Below are 20,395 nucleotides of genomic sequence, written 5' to 3'. Positions count from 1 at the left end.
GCACTTAAAGTAGCAGTGCCAAACTTAGGTGAGACTGGACTCGGAAAAGCTGGCCACGCTGTGCTTAAAGAACATGAAAAAGATTGTGACTAACTCCTACATGTGACCCTAAGAATGCCAGGAATGGCACAAGAACAGTTAATGTTGGGATACCTGCTTCAAAAGCTGGTAGACTGGAGGAGATGCTTGCTTTGCTTGGTTTTTTGCTCTGGTTTTGATGTTTGGGTTTTTTTTGATAGCACTGAAATCTATGCCCTTGTGCTGAGTTTATCATGAGAAATTTAATCTAAACAGTAAATACCACTGCTAAATGAGTCACTAGGCAGGATGCAGCTGCACTCAGGCTGAACTTGAAGGCAATTTTCAGATAAGTTATCAAGACTAGCAGTTGAGAAGTAGATGACCATCAACAGAACAGATCCTGAAGAAGCGAACCATCCTATCTAAAGGAAACTACACCTGCACGTCAGCTCTTGCCCACATCTTCAAAGAAAAGGCAAAGAAAGTTAAAAGCATATCCCCTACTGACATCCATGAAGAAACAAAATTACTTGGTTTCAGGAACAAAGACACTCTGCTCTGAAAACATTTTCCTGGATGAGCACAGACAGAACTACTGCACGGTAGTAAAGCCACTATGGTGGGCATAAGCACCAGAACACTGCTTATTAAATCATGCCACCTCCTGCCATTACAAACAAAATTGTATCAGCTACCAGTAGATAATAATGCAAAGCCAACCTACATGAAATACACCTGTTCAAAGGTACATAACAATTTATCCTTTATCACAGTATAAAACACAAAAATAATTTCCAATTGATTCAGTTTCAACAACTGTAAATTTACTTTTCTTCCCTCCTTTCAATTACTGTTTAGCAACTGAAAAGTCCCAACCATACCTTTTCTGCCTTTTTGTCAGAGATATCTTGCTTTTCTAGAACAGCCATACTTTCCTTCAGGTTCTTCACTATGTCTGCAGGAGACTTGTGGGACTTGCCAAAGGGGAATGGCATGATTGCAAGCCACAAAGTCTTCCTACTACAGCTCCTGCTTCACCTAGAAAGAGGAGTGAAAAAAAAAAGCATGTTAAACACAGAAACACATGAAGATCAAGACAGTAACAAAGGCATTCATATGTGGAATAACCAACCATCCTTTACAGCTGAACTAGAACTTGCCATGACAAACAAACACTTTTTGTTTTACTGCTTTTAAAAGACAAGATACAGAATCTACAAACTCACATTAAGATTGTCATCTTATGCTACAGGCACAAATTAAAGAATACGTTAATTGTAGCCAAAGCCACATGCTGTACAAATGCCACATATGGGTGAAGACTAACAAGGATAAATTATTCCAGTTAACGCTGTCAAATAAAATGCCTTCTTAGTTCTTTGACACAAATCGTCATGTCTCAATGACTCTGCAATGACCATCCAAGTACGTGTTTCTACCCATATTCACTCCAGAACAAATGCAAAGCAGACTGCAAAGCACAGGATCTACAAGCACAATGCAGACCAAGCTACAGACAGCAGTTTATTCCTGTCAACACCTGGTATGTCCTGGCTTTTTTACTATCAGCATTACTGTCACTTCAACTGAAGCACAGTCACATCCCCATTCATTTTATGGGAAACAAAAGTTGTCACCAATAACAAGGACATTAAACCCAAACACCCCATTTTTATTTTATTTTTCAAAAGTATGTAACTTGTCTCACATGGCTCCTGAATCCAAAGGCATTCATTCTGTGTATTTCAATATAATCACTTTTACACATACATACACATACACTTGTGTACAAAACAAAAGAGTTTTACTAGCACATCTGAGCATACAAGAGCTTTTGTTACTAAACTCATACACATCTTACAAGTGAATTCCATAAAGCATACTCCGATAACTCTAATCTAGGCAGAAAAGAACAGGAAATCCTGCATTAAAAATGCTGACAATGCAACTTGTTCCAGACACAAAAGACAACTGAAGCTGACAGAGCAGAGCTTACACTGTCCCTTACAAAGAAGGGGTATTACCCTGAAAGTTAGTAATTTGTCTCCATACAATGGCCATGAAGTTAGTAACATGTCAATTATAACCAGTATATGTAAAAGTTTCTTGTCTAATACCCCACACTTTGATCCTTGATTGAAATACCAATTCGTTCACTATGAACTCCAAAATGTTTAATCAAGGATTAAAAATGCCAAACTGATGCTGGTTTCAAGTTATTTTGATTTTTAACTTTTGGGCTGGTCCATGGGCAACCCTTAAAGGTGAAGAACAAAAGCACTCAGATCTTCAGCCAAGAGAACATCCATGAATAGGTTTTGAGGTAACCAGCTACAGAGAGGATACCTTCACTGTTACACGTTGATGATCTTTGAGGTCTTTTCCAACCTTATCCACCCTATGATTCTATGTCTGCAACTGACTTAACACAGCAGATAAAAAGCAAAGTGCAGGTACATTTTTATCAGATTACTTTTGGATAAAAGCACCAGCATGAAGGCTGAAACAAGACCTTCTGCCAGCCATTTCCATTCTTCACAGATCATAAGCACTTTCCCTTGCTTTTATTTTCTAGTATATTTGTCTCATAATACTTTCTCCTTCAATAATCTGCACAAAAAAGGGCTTTTAACAGTGAAATTAAAAATACAGGACTGGCATTCCAAGAGATAAGTGTCACAGGTCCATTCCTTAGACACGAGAACTTTATGCCTGAACTTTGTCAGGATGGGGATCAGAAACATATGTTTATGCCATTGTTTATTTCATGAAAATGCAGTGGTTTTTAAAACATTACTTAATGCAAATTACAGTATTTTCACACAGGATTTTTTCCCTAAACAGAGACAGGTGTGAAAATAAGTACAACTTCCCTACAACAGTGATGATGTATGTCGGGCAGCACAGCCACATTTGAAACATTGCCTTTCTCTCTCCCCTTGATTACTATTTCTGCCAAATTAAGAGGATCCCTGAAAACAAAGATGTATCCTTCAAGGTTGCATGTAATCCCTGATAATAATAGTATTTACCAACTACTCAACATATTCATTCTGCAAAATAGCTACACCCAGGTAACAGAGCAGGAGTGGCCCAAAAAGTTGCAAGGCTTAATTCCTTGGATTACACATTAAAACAGAATAAAAATCAGTAGGAATCAAAACAGTTGAGAGAACAAAAATATTATATGGAATCACAAAATCTGGTATTACAGCAGTATACAAAACAAAACAAAAAAATATCTCTGCACACTCACGTTCTGGACTACAATTACGTTACTTCTGAATTAAAACACTACATGGATTATATATATAACATATAGAAATACAGAACAATGATGAAGAACTGTCCTCATAGTGTGCCCACTCTAAAACTTGATTTCCCTTCATACAGTGCTCAATTTTTTCCTTAAATTCTTAAATTAAATTCTTAAATTAAAGTCTACCATTTTGACTTATTCATGAAACCTTCCAGGTTCTGCATAGATCAGCTACATCTACTTGCACACCCAAGTCATAAATGAGTTTTATTTTATGTACTAGCATATCTAGTAGAAAATAACAGTTCACTACCATACATTTATACTAAACATTTGTTCCCAATCCAGGTTAAGTTCCTCTATGAATTTCTCATAATTTAGAAAAATCAGGGAAGACTGCCAGCACCATGTGGAAGGCAATCCACATGCCTGATTACTAAAGGTGACCTTGTGATTCAATGTATTTAATTTAATGCATAAAATGCAATAAAAACATTGTTTCTGCTATTTCAATTTTATTACAGGAAGGTCTGCAGTGGCACCACCAGAAGCATCCTTTGGGGCCTCAAGACTGAAGACCCTCCCAAAGCTGATGTAAAAACTATTACTTAAGAACCTGTGCCACATCCTGTCAAAAAAAAGCAAGAGCAGCCCTTTGTCCCTCAGAGCTGTACTTCATGCTGCAAGAACACAGACAGGCTGTTCCCTTTTCAGCCCTGAAAAACTAACCCAAGCAGCATTCTATGCACAATAGACAATGACAACATCTGTGTGAGATCGGAAAGAACTGCAACCACCCACATCTGCAGAACCAGAAAAAAAGGAAACAACATCAAGTGACACTTTCTGTAAATAAGAACAGACCTTACATCATGTCAAATGATAACTGCTTCACAGTACTAGCACCTGGTTGCCTTGCAAACTCACAATAAGATTTTGACTGTGACTTAAGAAAGGGACCACAACACTTTTGAACTGTTCAACTGCAACATACATGGACAGCTCTGTGCTCTGTTGGGCTGCTTTGCTTTAACTTACCACCCAAAAACCTTACTGCTTTTATTCACTTTTCAAAAGAGACCATGAATGATATTATACAAAACTCAGTTCCCTTAGGCAAGCATTTTCATTTCACCAATACTCAAGCATGTCAAACCTAACAAAATTTAAGGTCCTTAAAAGTACTGGTGTCATGGCCACATTTACAAATCTTAAATGACGTTATATAAATCCAAACAGGCTGTCAAACAGCAACATGGCACAGAGCCAAATACCCAGAGATTTAAGCTGAACTGACACAGAGCAACTGACACACACTCAGACACACTGGGACATTTGGGCTTTTGTGATAAGAGATAGTAGCCCCACTGTTTCAGATAGTATATCATTTCCAGCTTTGTCAATGCAGCATGCGTCCATGCAGTTTGCACTATGTATATGGCTTTATATGTTTTACTCACTGCATTGACCAAACCATCCATTAATATCCAATTCAAAACTAATGTGTTTCATATACAAGACTGTTTTTGAACTAAGCAGCCAAAACTTAAAAACATCTCTCTGGGAGGGCAGCCCACTTGGAGGAAAAACAAAACACCACCACCACCACAGAAAAAACAACAAAACCAAAACCAAACCCCAACACCACAAGCATCACAAGCAAAATCCCTTTATAAAAAAAATTAATTTCTCTAAAGAACAGATTCACTAGCCTGGAGTATGCTCTGTCTTTTAATTGTTATTTTTTTCTTATTTGAAGGATCAGAAAATGTACTACCTATGTATCAAACAGAAATGCATGCAACAGTTTAAAAGCCAATTATTTAATAGAAAAAAAGGGAAGGGTTGCCGTAGTTAGTATGGTTGAGTTTTGTAAATATAGCACATTGTGCAATGCCTGTGTAACTATTCAAGAAAAATACTGGTACAAGAAACAGTACAATAACTCTCATGACTGCAGTGATATGTGCAGTCACTTCACAGATGAATTATTGGCTCTGAAATCTCACCAACGCTGACTTATAAAGCTACACTGAAGGTAGAGGAGCACTAGCTGTATAAGCAGAGTGGCTGCTTATGAGTGGCTCTCCAGAGTGGCTGGAGAGCTGCCAAACAAAGAGGGACCTTGGGGTGATGATTGACACCCGCCTAAACATGAGCCAGCAGTGTGCCCAGGAGGCCAAGAGGGCCAATGGCATCCTGGCCTGTATTAGGAATAGTGTGGCCAGCAGGAGCAGGGAGGTCATTGTGCCCCTGTACTCTGCATTGGTTAGGCCACACCTTGAGTCCTGTGCCCAGTTCTGGGCCCCTCAGTTTAAGAAGGACATCGAGACACTTGAACGTGTCCAGAGAAGGGCAACAAGGCTGGGGAGAGGCCTTGAGCACAGCCCTATGAGGAGAGGCTGAGGGAGCTGGGATTGTTTAGCCTGGAGAAGAGAAGGATCAGGGGTGACCTCATTGCCCTCTACAACTACCTGAAAGGTGGTTGTAGCCAGGAAGGGGTTGGTCTCTTCTCCCAGGCATCCAGCACCAGAACAAGGGGACACAGTCTCAAGCTGTGCCAGGGGAGGTTTAGACTCGAGGTGAGGAAAAAGTTCTTCACTGAGCGAGTCATTAGTCTTTGGAATGGGCTGCCCAGGGAGGTGGTGGAGTCACCGTCCCTGGAGGTGTTCAAGGGGAGACTGGACGTGGCACTTGGTGCCATGGTCTAGTTGTGGGGTCTGTTGGGACAGGTTGGACTTGATGATCCTTGGGGTCTCTTCCAACCTTGGTTATACTGTGATACAAGCAAACTCAGACTTTTTGCTGATGACGTACCATGAATTACTAAAACATCAAAAAGTTGTCACTTTTTTTTTTCTCGCCATAGAAGTATAATCCATAAATAAAGCACGCACTGAATTCAAGTATGTGCACTATTTCCATTCAAGAATCAGCCTTATCCCCTCCCGCCATGCAAAATGCTACTTAAATAACATACAATCCCCCCCTACATTCCCAATTTTGTGGAATACCCAGGTGCAACAAATTTTATTGTGTATTCAATTGTAGGCTTCAGAGTTTAATTGCACTGTATTAAGTCTTCAGCTAAATCTATTTGTCTTGTTTACATACCAACACTTTAAGGTAACTGCTTTTAGTAAGCTGCTAATGAGGGAAAGAAGTGGGGAAAAAACCTTTCAGCCACTTCCTGCCGTAACTGCAGGCACTAAAAACATCCAAGCCTAGTGAAAATGCATGTGTAACAACACCCTAGTTAACATGCACATAAGAAAACTGCTGAAGAACAAACAAAGCCAACATAATTTTAATACAGCTAAATAATGAATGTAAAGTTCCCCAAGATTAATGAGCCAACCCAACTGCTGGCCACCGGGGACAAGACAGTACCATTCCCCCTCTGTTCCCAGTACCTCACTCCTTTCCTCACTTCCACACAAGGGCCAGCTGACCCATCCATGAGCTGATTTGACTCACTAAGCTGTTAGAAAACTACCACATTTGAGCAGCATGTAGAAGTGTATCAGCTCTCTCATCTCATGGTCTCACCACAGAGGAAACTTCATAGTAAGGCTGGAGTTGAATCAACAGTACCACTGAAGTGGGAAAGATCATCCTCCATCAGTTATTTTGAGTGGTCTGATACTTGTCTGACTGCCAGTATGCCAAATGAACTCACTAAAATGTTGGAAGACAAACCCAACAAAAATAAGGGAAAAAAATAAATTTGAAAGGTTCTTGAGACAAACCAGTATAGGGCAATCAGTTGTGTAGAGCTAGCCAAAGAAAGCGAGGAGGAGCCCAAGAAAGGGACAGGAGGGACCACCACCTCATTCTCCAGATAGAAGGAGGCTAGCAACCTCCTTCCTTGAAATCACATCCTTGGTCCATTACATTCAACAGTGTTAATAACACAGGAAATTAACTTAAACATGGTTCTGTAACTTAATCTACAAAGGCAAAATACAGAAATTCAATTGAAAATTCTTCAGTCCATTACTGACAAAACATATTACATCTTCCCAAAGAAAGGCAAATTTGTATTCAAAATAATGAAGGAGCATGTGTTTGTCCTGATATAACTGATTTCCCCTCAGAACCTGCTCTTCTGCTGTATGCCTCTTGGATTAAGAAGGATCATTAAGTGAGTATTGAAAACACCATAAATCAGTTTTGATCAGGACTTGCTGTTACAAGTGGCTATTAGTTCAGCTAGAATTCAGTGATGTGAAGTTTGGTTGGAATGATAAAAAAAACCAAAACAAACACACCAACAGAAATAGATCAAGAAATTATGCATTTTTAAAAGCACTGCCTCACTCTCAGACACATCCAGCATCCAGGAGGAGACTGACACCCATTCCTTTGATCCAAGATCTGTTTTTTATGCAAGCTATCATGCTCCTTGGGAAAAGAATATTCAAGTACTTCAAAGGCAAAAGCAGACACTATTAGCTATTCAGCCCTCTCATACAAGATTTTAGAATTGGAGTGGTTATCAGACTATTTAGCCAGACTTCAGTTACTGACTGTACTTTAAATACCATCAGTAAGAAGAGCAGCAGCTGCCCCACGTGGCACCAGGGCACATTCAGCAGCTGGCATGGCACAACACCAGCCAGGTGCCACTGTGAAGCAGCTGAAATGCCGCTGCCAGCTCATCGCTGCAAATTCCTGAAAGGATCTACCACTTCTATTTGCAGAAGCATAGTTGAACAGTGGCAGCATCCATCATTTCCTTTAGTATATTATTTAAATTGAGTACTCATGTTCCTCATTAGAACATTCTTCTGTATTCTTCACATGCTGTTGTCTACTACATCTTTCAGTACCCTGGTTCTGGATATGTGGTTTTCCACTAGATTAAACAAATTTCTAGAGCCTCAGCACTGTAGCAAAATAATTTGGCAGTTTTCTTTTTGATAAGCTAAACCAATTGAAAGATGACAGCCTCTCATCCAAAACACATGTCTAAGTAATGTAGTTTTATTAATACAACCTCACACACAAAACCTCATTATGGAGAAAATGAGACTGATAAAGAGCAGAAGCCATACCTCAATCTGTTTCAGGGCTCCAACATGAACTATTTAGTATAACTATGGCTTTACTTGCTTAAGAATGCCATTGACAGAATGGCTATGGTGGTAAATGGTAATTACTGACACTACCAAGTGGTAAAATGTAAGAGTATATTCTAGCTCTAAGGCTTTTTTGTGATCCTCTAAATACTTCTGTGTATCTTTTTTCTTTCAATTAAACTATAAAATTAAAATAAAAAGACTGCATCAAATGCCTCACATACAAGCAAAGCTTTCGACATGCTCAACAGCTAAAGCAATCAATGACCTGTTTGGATATGTTGTGAGATTTTGTGAGGAATGTTAATTCACAAATACAAGTTTTTGTACTCATATCTATCATGTGCCACCCACCACTGAACACTAGCACCTTCCTTAGAATTCACTATTAACTTGTTCTATCACGTCTGCAGCACACAAAAGCTTTAATCTGATTCAAAAGCAGTTTCACAACTTTGCATCACAGAATACTGTGGTGTGACCCACTTAAACATTAAAACAGAAAAAAATATCCCCCATCTAAGAATGGTAAGTTAATTCAGAGGAAAATTAAAGTCATAAAGAAAAGACATTCTCAGCTGTAACACAGACGAACAATCAGGGGAACAAAGAGTATCAATTCAATGGATTCAGAATGAAGGAAAACTGAAAAACAAGTTTCTGCATAAAAACACATGTGAGATAGCTTCTCACTCTCTGAAAACTTCAAAGCAATTAAGTCTCCAGCAGTCCACTGCCCTGCTTGCTTCTTAGCACCAAATGACAGCTGATTCCTTTCATTAAGCAGGCTTCTCTCTTGACATTCAATTACTTTACCCAGCCTTCTGCCGCCTCAAGAGCCTACTTCTCCAGCAGACACCTGCACCATACTGGGGGAAGAGAAGGACAGCTGCTGCCATTAGGCTCTCCTAGCACACTGCAATCTCCTGAAACTACCTTCTACATTGTGGCATGTTCTTTTTTCGTGTCCCTTGCAATTTAATACACAGCTTTTGCAGAAACATGTAAAAATTGAGTTTAAATAAGGCTGCTGCTTTTAAGGAGCTTCGGACATCCAGTGCAAGCACAAAAGCTTGTTCATACTAATGCTTAGGATTTGAGATCCCAGCTCTTTCTCCATATTCAAGGGAATCCTATGACTCAGCTTCTTTCCCTGGTGTACTGCTTAGAGTTACCCCACCCAGCCATTTCTCCACAGTCTTACTGCTATATTGCACTATGGTATACAGACAAGCATGTAAAAGCCTCACCCATTCCTGGGTAAACCTATTTTTTAAAGAATAATAATCATCATCAGAAATTTCATGACAAAAAGTAACTACTACCTAATACACTGCACACAAAAAAGAACTTACTTCAAGCTGAAGACTAGGTGTCGGATGATACCCCACTTCTGGCCAGGTTGCAACCTTAATAATTTCCTTAGATCCTGGCATTAGTCAATGTCCCGTTGGCTAAGATGCCTTTACTGCATCATCACAAAACCCAGCATATCTGTTACATGACAAAAACCTCTGCAATTATGTACATGCCACCCTACCCACTCTTGAAAGCAAAAATGCAAAGAGACTCTGCCTCGTTACTATTCCTAGGTACATATTATTCCCATTCCTTGTCAGAGGCTCCCTTTTTGCATCATCTTTCCACTATACATCTAGGGATTAACCTTTATTGTGAAGTGGCAAAAGGGGAGGCAGGAAAGCATGCTGCGTTTTGGTCTCTGACTTCACTTCACACAGTGCAATATGGTCTACAGCTAGCATGTTCCAGTAACTGAAGACAGCTGTATGAATATCAAAAACCACACAGGCTAAGGACAGGAAACCCCACTAGCACCACACCATCAGCATCATTTTACCTAGAAAGTCAGTGCAATGCAAGGTGGAAAAGCAGATTATCTAAAACATGAATTGGTTACGTAAGGAAGGAGGATGAGAATCGTAAGTACTAGCACGAGACATGCAGGGAAATGCTTGTCCACTTTTTGAACGTTTTGTTTTGAAGAGAAGCTGAGAACAATTAAACTTTGAGAATGGTCCTGGGATTGCTCCAGATGCAATCCTCTAAGGTGCAATTTTCTTTTGAGAATATCCTCTCAAACAAAACATTACACTCAATAAAGCCAGCCTCTGGAAGCACAAGTCACAAAGCTAGGAAACAAAATCACAATTAAAATGGGTAACATATTTACTCAAATGCAGTTTCAAGAAGAAATGTGTCATAAATTACTTGAATTTTTTTTTAATTAGCAGTATTTTTCCCATGGTTAATTTACTTCCTTTGGAGACCAAATTCTGTGGCTTGGTAGAAACTTCTGATGTTGAACCTAAGTTTATCTGGAGAACAACAGATGTTTAATCAATATAACCTACAAAGGAACTTGAAGGTTCACTTAAGGAACAACAACATTAAAGTAGGAAGTTAATCGGCTATAAAACAGTGATCCTGATGTAGCTCAGGAACATCCTAAAAACACTGAGGTAGGAACTGGGAAGATCTATCAAGGTGTATCCCCCTTACCTACTGATTAGTACTGTCCTGTGTCATTGGCAGACTACAATAAACTCTATGCTTTGACATATTATACCTGTGAAAGCTTCCCTTCCAGACTAATCAATTTGAAAGTTCACAATTAAGGACTATTTATGTTACATTACTGTACAATTCACCTCAATTCCAACAGCTCTTTACACACAGTCAAGCATAGCTTAATGTCTCTAGGCTCACTTTTGTGCGTTAGCTTGACATAACTAGAGCTGAAACCCAAAAATCAGCAGGCACAGAAAGCCACACTGCAAAAAGATGTCAATCGTTCAAACACCTGAGAGGTGACTGAGACCACAGCTGACTCCTCCATGGTGTCACTTTTACCTCTACTGAGAGATCTCATTAGCATGACACAGAGATTAAAATGTAAATTATTCTGAGATCACCTCTCATGAATCCAAGCTGATTCGTGCTACACGAAACCAAAAGAACTTGGCACGTTATCCAATGATTACATATCTCCTCTGTGAAAGGGAGTTCCTGACAACCTATGGGAGTTATGTACTGAGTCACAAAGAAAGCAGGAGAGGTCAATCAATAAACGACTCAGAATCATGACCCCACCACTACTGTGAATCCTTTCCTTCCAAGTTCATTACATCCTCATTTAAAGGAAGAAGGCTGTTAATTTTTTTCTTAAATTATCCCTTACTGAGGGCTGAAAAATATCTCAGCAGATCCATAAGGTCATTTGATGAATATGCTTTGTGTCAAACTATTTCTTTTTTTGCCATGGTTCCTGACACTTAAAACAGTTTTGATGACAATGCACAGGGTTTACTGACACGGCTCTGCTGGCAAATCCTGCCAGTGCTTATATTGCTAAAAGCCACAAAACTTCTGACCATGGTAACTGCAGCTGTGCTTAGGCTTTATTGGTTAAGTACCTTTATAAAAAGTGCTCTTTCCTTCACACAGCAACCAACATCAGTACCACCATTAATCAAGCGTCCCATTTTCCCAGGCTAGCTGTGTGAGGTATCTCCTAGTACAGAACCTTCAGCCAGCTTATTCTCCGATGAAAATCCCTGCTTCCTCAAGTACGCTGCACCAAGGACAATGTGGCAGATGGGAAAACAGTGCAAAGATTGGCAAAATTAGAGGTTAGCCAGGAGAAACTTTTCTCTTTTCACATGAACACTCAAAGAGTTAGTTTCATTACTTGAAACAAAAAAATAACAACAAGGAAAAATCAACCCATTATAGGCCAGTATGCATCTGTGATATTTAGATGTACATCTCATTGCTACAAAGACATCAGTGTGTTTGGAAGAAATAAACTTATGAGAAGTAGCTGGTTGAAGTTTAGCCTGAGCAAAACTATTGCAGGTAGAGAAAAGAGAAAATTCATTCATTACATTATCACCCTTTTCAACTAAACTAGAAGTCTTGCAGAATCGACAACTAAGCTGTGTGCCATACTAAAAAAGAAGCAAACGAAAGAAAACTTTCAAGGATAATTCTCTGCATTCTCCCAAGAGAAGAGAGGTGGCAATACAGAAATTCCACATAACTCATTTCAAGATCACTATACACCTAAAGTGGTCGTAAAACAGTGGCTGTAAAAAGTGTCCTTTACACTGTTCCCTCAAACCTCCTCTTGTCTCTCCTGTCCTCCCTTTCATGTTTAGTCTAAATCTTCAAAGCCACTAATGGATTCGATTTCTGATATATAAATCCCATCACACTTCAACTGCCTAGACAGGTGTGTTCCTTTGGAGCAAGGCAGATCACAGAGCATAGAAAGATGTATTTAAGAGCAGAAGAGATGATGCATACCAGGGCTAGGAGAACTATCGATGGCACAAACCCCGAGGAGAGACGAGGCCAGGACCAGAACTTCTAACAGCATGACATTTTATTTCCCAAATACCTTGAGGCAGAGGGAGAAGAGTTTCAACTCACCTTTGAACTCCTTTTCACAAAATGCTCTGCAGCACAAGAATCAAGAAGGGAGAATGATCTAGACTGTCCCCCAAAATGTGTCCAAGCTCTTGCCATGCCTAAGAGTTTTTCTGATGATTCACAAGATGCCAGTCCAAAGATCTGAGATACTGCAGGATATATCAGCATACACAGTCTGAAAAGGCAGATATTCCTGCAAAACCTATGTGGAAGTCCTTTTCCCTCCTGACACTACCCATGAGTTCTAGTAACTGAAAGTTACTTGCACAAATAGAATAAAATCAACATGCCAGATGCCTGTGGTGATCCATTTCATCTGTTTTTCCCTTTTGGGGACACCCGAGTTATCCTTCTGAGCAGACTCCATCATGGCAAGCAAACTGCTTCCATCACAATCAGAAAATAACAGCCTTGGAACAGGCAGGTAGAAGATCCTCATAAAAAGTTTAACATTTGATTTTACTCTAGCCAAAACTAAGAAGAAAATAACTTGCAATTCCTGCTTGCCTGAACTAAGACAAGGTGCCCAGAAGTTTCAAAGAGCACTTTTGCATTTAAAAGGGGGAAACAGGGAGAATAGCACAGTGGAAAGGTACCTTTCCAAAGAATTTCCCAACTGCATTAACTTCAAATCAGCAATAGCTGTTGCAGATGTGATTCTCCAAGGCAGAGCAGCCCTAAGGTTCACAAAATGAAAATGATAACCAGCATTCTTGTATTTTCTATATAGGAGTCAGCATCTCTCCTGTAACATGCCTAGAGTTCCACAAACCAAAAAACATTTCAGAACTGCCAGTCTAGAGAGAAGTAAAAAATGAGGCTTGTAACAAGAGGCAACTATTATTCAGCAAACACACACAGTGGAAAAACTGAAGCATCCCTGAAGGACAGTTCCCTTATCTGATCTGCTTAGAGTTGGACTGAGAAAAGGAACTACCCAATTGTTTTGCAATAGTAAAATGAAAGCTCCCAACTTTCTTCTAATGCAATTACTGTGTAATGCTACCAAGAGAAACTTGAACACCATCAGAAGTCATCTTCTCTACAAGTTTACTCAGAGAATGGTCACACGTAACCCCTAACTACTGCAAAGAATTACTTCAAAAGCAGCTGATCTTCCAAAGGGCTGACACAAAGCTCAGGTGAAAATGCTTGCATTGTACCTTAGAATTTATAATGCACAACATAGGAGTCTTTCAGCTATATCAGTAACCTATCAACTCCTCCTCTTCCTCAGGGATATGTGGAAAACAAACAAAACCCAAAAACAATTACAATTGTTTATTGGTGCACCAGCTTCACACCAATTTTATTTAAATAAGAGATTGTAAAATTACTTTGATAGTTTACAACAGTATAATGTCATTGTCAAAACCATTTTAGGATTACTTTAGTTTGGTTATGTACTTTAGTGATTTGAAGAAAAATCTACATTTTTTTCAGTTTTGGTAGAAGTCTCCAAGACATGAATTCACAGGACTGCAAGTTCAAGTACCATAATAAACAGAAGTCACAAGTTCTGGCCACCTCTGTACTTACTAAGACTTTACAATGCTTGTCAATAATTCTGAAAGTTAAAAATAACCCATTTAGAAAGGAAATATTCTGTATTTCTGGCCAACAGTCCTTCTCTTTGTTTGCTAAGCAGCTCAAGTATGGATAATTCTGAAACACAGATTTGACATTTCTTCCTAGATTTGATACTAAGTCCTCAACCTGCATAAATACACAAACAGCAACTGCCAGTGCCAAAGGAAGAGCAGAACTACTCCAGACTCTGCTGCAACAACTTGGCTGGAGCAACACTGACACCTTATTCAGAGCAGTCCCTAAGGGAAGCAAAAAGTCTTTCATGGTCAATCTCAAAGGAAAATAATAATTCATCTTCCTGTGGATGCACACTACAAATCTGAGACCATGGGGCTGTTAACATTTTTCATTTCTATGTAAGCACACATGCAAATACATGAGTGTTCTTGTTCCCAAACAAGAATGAAAGCTCACTAAACAGAGTTCCCTTCTCTTTAAGACAGATAAAAATGTATATCTGCAGGTAGAAAGAAGTAACTACAATCACCAGTCAGAAATCTGGGGGTGGACAGAGGCTGTTTGTTTTTTCCAAGTTAAAGGAATGAAGAAAACCAATGCAATTCTTTCACAGAACTTAGAACTTCATTTGCAAGTTTGTCATCATGCACAAACACACTAAAGTTTCTGTGACCTTTTTGGAAAATACTCCTTAACTCTGAAATAAAGAGGCTTTTTTAGATACAAGGATGTTAATCCCCTCACCAGTCAGACTGCACAACTATGCCAGGAGTCTGCCCAAAATGCTCCATGATGGATGCAGTTCCTAAGAGAAAAACTGTTTACTCCAGCTCCACCCTATTACATAGTTAGCAGAGTTTAAATATTGCTCAATGTCAATTATAGATGTAAAAAGGAACTGTTAGTCAATACTGATGAGTCAATATACTGCTCTTCTTAGAGACTACTAATCTAAATAAGCATGTGTACAAGAGCACTTGTTTAGAAAACTTTAAAATATGTTGAAGAAGCTTCCTCCATTGTCAATCGCTATCTGTCAAAGCCACTGCAAAAGCACCGTCTGACCTGGTCACTAGAGCTTGCATTTTCTTTCAGACCCATTATTCTTAAACATGCTGAATTTCTGCTGTTCAAGCAGCAAGGCCCTCAAGTCCAACATCCAACACTTCCGAGGGCTTCTAATTATACTGATTGTTTTAGTTTTCCTAATTGTGCATTTTTTTTTAAGGAAAACCTTCATTCATTCCACTGAGAAACTACATCAGACTACAGAAAAGACAAATTTTCCATAGGATCTTTTCCATATTTGAAAGCTGGGAAGCATATAACAAGGCAGAGGACAGGAAACCCAGGTCCTTCAGTCAAGACTCAAGTACTGCCTCTGACAGCAGAATTCTATCCTGAATATTCCTTTCTCATGAGGCAATACATATCCTAACATGTAGTCACTTCTTAAATACTCATTCTCTGGGAGCCCAAAATGAGATTCTGAAACTAAGAACTAATACTAAGGCAGCAATACAGGCACTTTAATGACAAATGCACTGCAAATGCACTAGAACAGCACAGCTCACCTCCACCTGCCTCTTCAGAAAACCACAAAATTCTGACCTATCTTGGGCAGGTGCCTGCGAGCATCTCAAATAATACCAGGTATCTTTGTTTAGGCAACTGAATCTCACATCATGAATGGATGTCACTCAAAAAAAAGCTTTAGAACTGTAAGATCCCAAGTGCTCCACCAAGACAGCACACCACACATCACATACACAGAGGAGAAAGTTCTCTGTGCTTAAGCTTTGTTACCTGAAAAAAGGGGAACAGTCACTACACTGCTGAACAGGGAACCGTACTTTCATTAGTATTTAAGAACCTATGAAAGACCCTTAAGGTCTTGAATGCTCCTGTCCCTCAGAGAACCAAGTTTGATTCAATAAAGCAAAAGACTAAATACTAGACTGTGAAGAAACAAGTCCATGTGAAGGATGTCCCTTCACTTAGGGTTCTCTTGTGCACTGATGGAACAGAAGTTCCCAATGAAAAAAAAAATAAAATAAACCAGTCATGCAATCAAATTTTGTGTACTAAATTAGTGTAAGAAAGTCAGATTTTGGATAATTTTCTAATATTGTACCTAGCATATAAAAAGTCTTTATCTAGAACAGTGTCTTAACTCTCTCACCCACAAGGCATCTCCTTAAATTATCCTGTAAGGTTTCTCCATCACTACCAATGCTCAGTTGGAAGAAACTTTGGACTTGAATAGCAGGTGTTACAGGTTAGAAGAAGGATGTATTCAAAAACTGTGTGGGAGAGACTTCTCAGTGCTCACCTGTGTTACACTTAGTGCATGTCTGGATTTCTCAGGTCTCATTTAGGTAGAATCAAATCTCTCACATTTTAATTCCTAAAATCTTGTCTGTGAACAAAGCAAAAGAAACTTTTGCTTTTTCTTTGTCTATACACAATATTCAATAAGGTCAAAATGCTATATGCTGGTTAATTTGATAAATCATTATAATACATCAGGAAAACAAAATAAAAACTCTTTTGACATATTAAAAGAAATATCATCTGCCTGAACAGTAAAGGGCATACTTCAGATGTAACAGAGTAAAATATAACAACATGAGTAATTTTTGCCTTATTTCTACAACTGTAGCAAAACCTCTTGAAACTGCTTACTCAGTTTGGAGGCAGGATGCAGCAGGTCGCTCTGACAGGTGTTATCAGCACACACATCTACCACACCATACAAGATACTAGTACTAATTCAATGTCCACAGATTTTTTGAAGGCAGCCTTCTCAGAGAGGAGCTTGGGAAGCTGGCATGGCTCTGAACAAATACTTGAATAAAAGGTATTCATCCATGGTAAGCCTTCCCAGGTGAGCTCCTAGCCAGATGAGTAAAGAGCAAAACAACAGGAAAAGTTGCGCAGTTGGCTTCTGCCTAGCAAAATCCAAAGCAGCCCAGACAGGAGAGCTGGCCTGCAAGTTGGAGGGGTCTTTCACAACTCTGCTCAAGAGCTTTTCCTATTCCTATGTGCTAGCACATGTTACTTAAAAGTTCATAAATAGACTAATAAAAGATTTGCAGCGAGGCATTTCTTCAGATGTTAGCTGTTAGCCTGAGCACCTCTAGCAGTAAGAAAAGGATCGTGCATTCCACATTTCAGGAACACTTCTCCATTTTTCATCTGTTTTAACAGATAATCTCAAAGGAGAACAGGCATTTTGCACATGTGAATGCCTGAACGTAAGAACTTCTCTCACAGTCACGCATATGCAGCTCCTTGAAAAGCTGACATTAGCTCACTCTATAGCCAAATTTTATATTAGCTATTTTTAAGTGTCACATTTCACATCTTGCAGGGTGTGCAGTTACACTTTTCATTATGTTCTTCTTGTAAGAAAAATCCATGCAAAGTGATTAAAAAAAAACAACCACCACCACCACAACAGGGCAAAGATCAAAGGCAGCACACAATTCTTCACTGATACGCTATTTCACCATGAAACACTTACTAGTATACCTGAACATTTTAAAGGAACTCCCAGTAGCAACTTCCGAGATTCAAACACAAAGGTTTCTGAACTTCCAAAAACATGTTACACAGGCACGACAGCTCTGTACCAATTATAACTCCTCAAATTTTGAACTATTTTGCCATATTTCACTTTTTTAGCAATGAATTCTGAGCAAAGGGGGCAGAAGAGTTAGAGCAAACAGAGCTTTAGAAAACAAGTAGGTATTTTATAAGAAGCAGGTTTACAACAAACAGAAATATTAGCTACAACATTCAGTGGTTCCCCCCAGGATTTTATGACCTTATGGATAGCCTTAAAATTTCCTTTCTTTTAGTGTAGCTGAAGTCCACAGTCAGGTAGGTTTTATAGTGTCTTCTGACTATCTGAAGTATTAGCTAGAATATCCAAGACAAAGACGTTACAAAGACTGCAGATTTTTATTAATTGCAGTTGTTTATTTAAACCTAAGCAATCCACATTTTCAACTAATGTTGTCTGGAGGGAAAAAAAAAAAAAAAGGAAAGAAAAACACCAAACCAGGCCATGAAGGCTGCTGAGGAATGACCACAGTTATTCCTGTAAACACAGAGTATTTTGGGTGCTTTCAGGTGGGATCAATCCTGAATTCAATCCTTTTTAAAGAGTATTTAAATAGGGACAAATGAATGTGCTGTTTTGTCATAAGGTAGAATAATGAAAGCACATAAATCTGCTCAGGCTAAAGAAAGACCAAACTCACATGACACCAGTTAAGCCTTAGGTACTCCCAAAGCATGCATTTAAAGGCCTAGCTCAAGTTGATTAAAATAATTCAAGACAGCCTCATCTTCTAATTTAACCTTTGTGTTTGCACTTGGGGGCTGGGGGAGGGATCTCAGTGTAAAGTTTCACCTCCCAACTGAAGAACTTAGCTCCTGGCTCACACCTCTATAGCTTGTGGTGCAAGAAGCTTGATATTGAGAGAAAACACAGGGAAAGAACAGAGTTCAGACAGAAGAGAATGAGAACTGAACTTGCAAACTCTTCAGACTAATAAACACCCTAAATTACACAACTAATGAAGTAGCATTTTAAAAATTCTCCTGCTAGAGCAGCACAATCTTGAGTACTAATAGCAAAAGTAAGTTTTCATCTTGCTTGAGGCTTATCTACAGGTACAAAATCATGATTAGAGTGAACACTATGACTTAGGTTCACTGAGCAACTAAAAAGATTTTTCTCCCCTGGCTTCAACTTGCAGCTAAGAAGAAGTGGTAAAAGTGCACACAGCCCACTGTTTCCTTACTAGAAATTGTTAACTGTATGATGTGGAAAACATAACATTCTAAATTAAACTTTTATTTTTGATTTGCACATAATTCATATAAATTGCTGTAGGTTGTCAAGGCACTATTAATATTGAAGGAGCAGATAAGTCAAATCTCATTTTTGATAGAAAGCTGCAAGATGCATCCAATTAGGCAAAGACAATCACACTTTAATGGCTGGTCTTGTAATTAAGCCATAATATAAAGTGTCAGAATTACAGAAAAGCAGAGCCAGAAGAAAATTCAAAAGGTCATCTAGGCTCCAACTATCAGACTACCACTCCAAAAACCTACACGCAGTACAAAGAGACATCACTTTAGCAGGTGTCTAAAGCTTCGAAAGGCATTACTGAGACTATCAGAGTTTTCAAAAAGATTTTACATTAAAATTAAGGCTGTAGAAATTTCATTTAAAAAAAAAAAAAATCTGCAAAATCTTAATACAGAATTAATTCAGAAAGGACATTTGTCCACAATTCTTAGTTAAAAAAAGCTAGAAAGAAAAAAAACAACACCTTGGAAGTACAGCATCTGCAGCTCAACAGTAAGGTCTCAGTCAATTACCATCCATTAATTAATAAGAGACTGGAGCATTAGCTTCCACGACAGAATGCAAAACAGATACCATTCCCTCCTGAATAGATGGTTCATAAAAGGAATTCCAAGAGGTGGAGTTTTCTTAATACTATCACACCCCACTGGGAATACACATTTGTCTGCACTTGATAATACTCCAAGAACAGAATTATCTCTCAGAGACACATTGTCACAAAGTATTACTTGACTGGTACTTTTATTTAGTCTCCTTTATTTGTATGGATACATATAACTTTAGAAAAAACAGTTGTTTTAAAATTCTCCCCCTACAACTATGCATCAAGTGCCCACAGAACACAGCTTCACAACTCCAAAGCAACACAAATGAGAGCTTAACATGAGAAAAATCAATGCTATCAGCTTGTAGAAACATGAAGCAGCATGTCCAATATATTCAAACTTATATTACAAGATCTTTATTCTGTGTGCTCTCAACACTGGCAGATAGTCTTCTCCTGTACCGAGGCATCTTTTATGTCCAACCACGGCAAGTCCCCAACACCCCATATATTGCACTACCACCGAGACAGCAGTTTCAATACAAGTAAATGTAAACCAATTTAATACTAGCTGGCTGACTCAGTATTTTGTCATGGCACAA

At 38.9% G+C, this 20,395-nt stretch overlaps 1 protein-coding gene across 4 annotated transcripts in view; it reads right to left on the bottom strand.

The window, feature by feature from the left end:
* The window catches only part of CAB39 (calcium binding protein 39), a 58,331-nt gene that overhangs the window by 20,165 nt on the left and 17,771 nt on the right, over positions 1–20,395 (bottom strand). For all 4 annotated transcript variants that reach the window (XM_054166547.1, XM_054166544.1, XM_054166546.1 and 1 more), the window contains exon 2: positions 903–1,059. In XM_054166547.1, coding sequence (XP_054022522.1) covers positions 903–1,016 — 114 coding nt within the window. In that variant the 5' untranslated portion in view covers positions 1,017–1,059. The remainder of the gene's footprint in view (positions 1–902; positions 1,060–20,395) is intronic.

This window comes from Dryobates pubescens, chromosome 13, assembly GCF_014839835.1.
Source record: "Dryobates pubescens isolate bDryPub1 chromosome 13, bDryPub1.pri, whole genome shotgun sequence".
Taxonomy (NCBI): domain Eukaryota; kingdom Metazoa; phylum Chordata; class Aves; order Piciformes; family Picidae; genus Dryobates; species Dryobates pubescens.
Note: the sequence above shows the minus strand (reverse complement) of the source record. Positions and strands in the feature narration are given on the sequence as shown.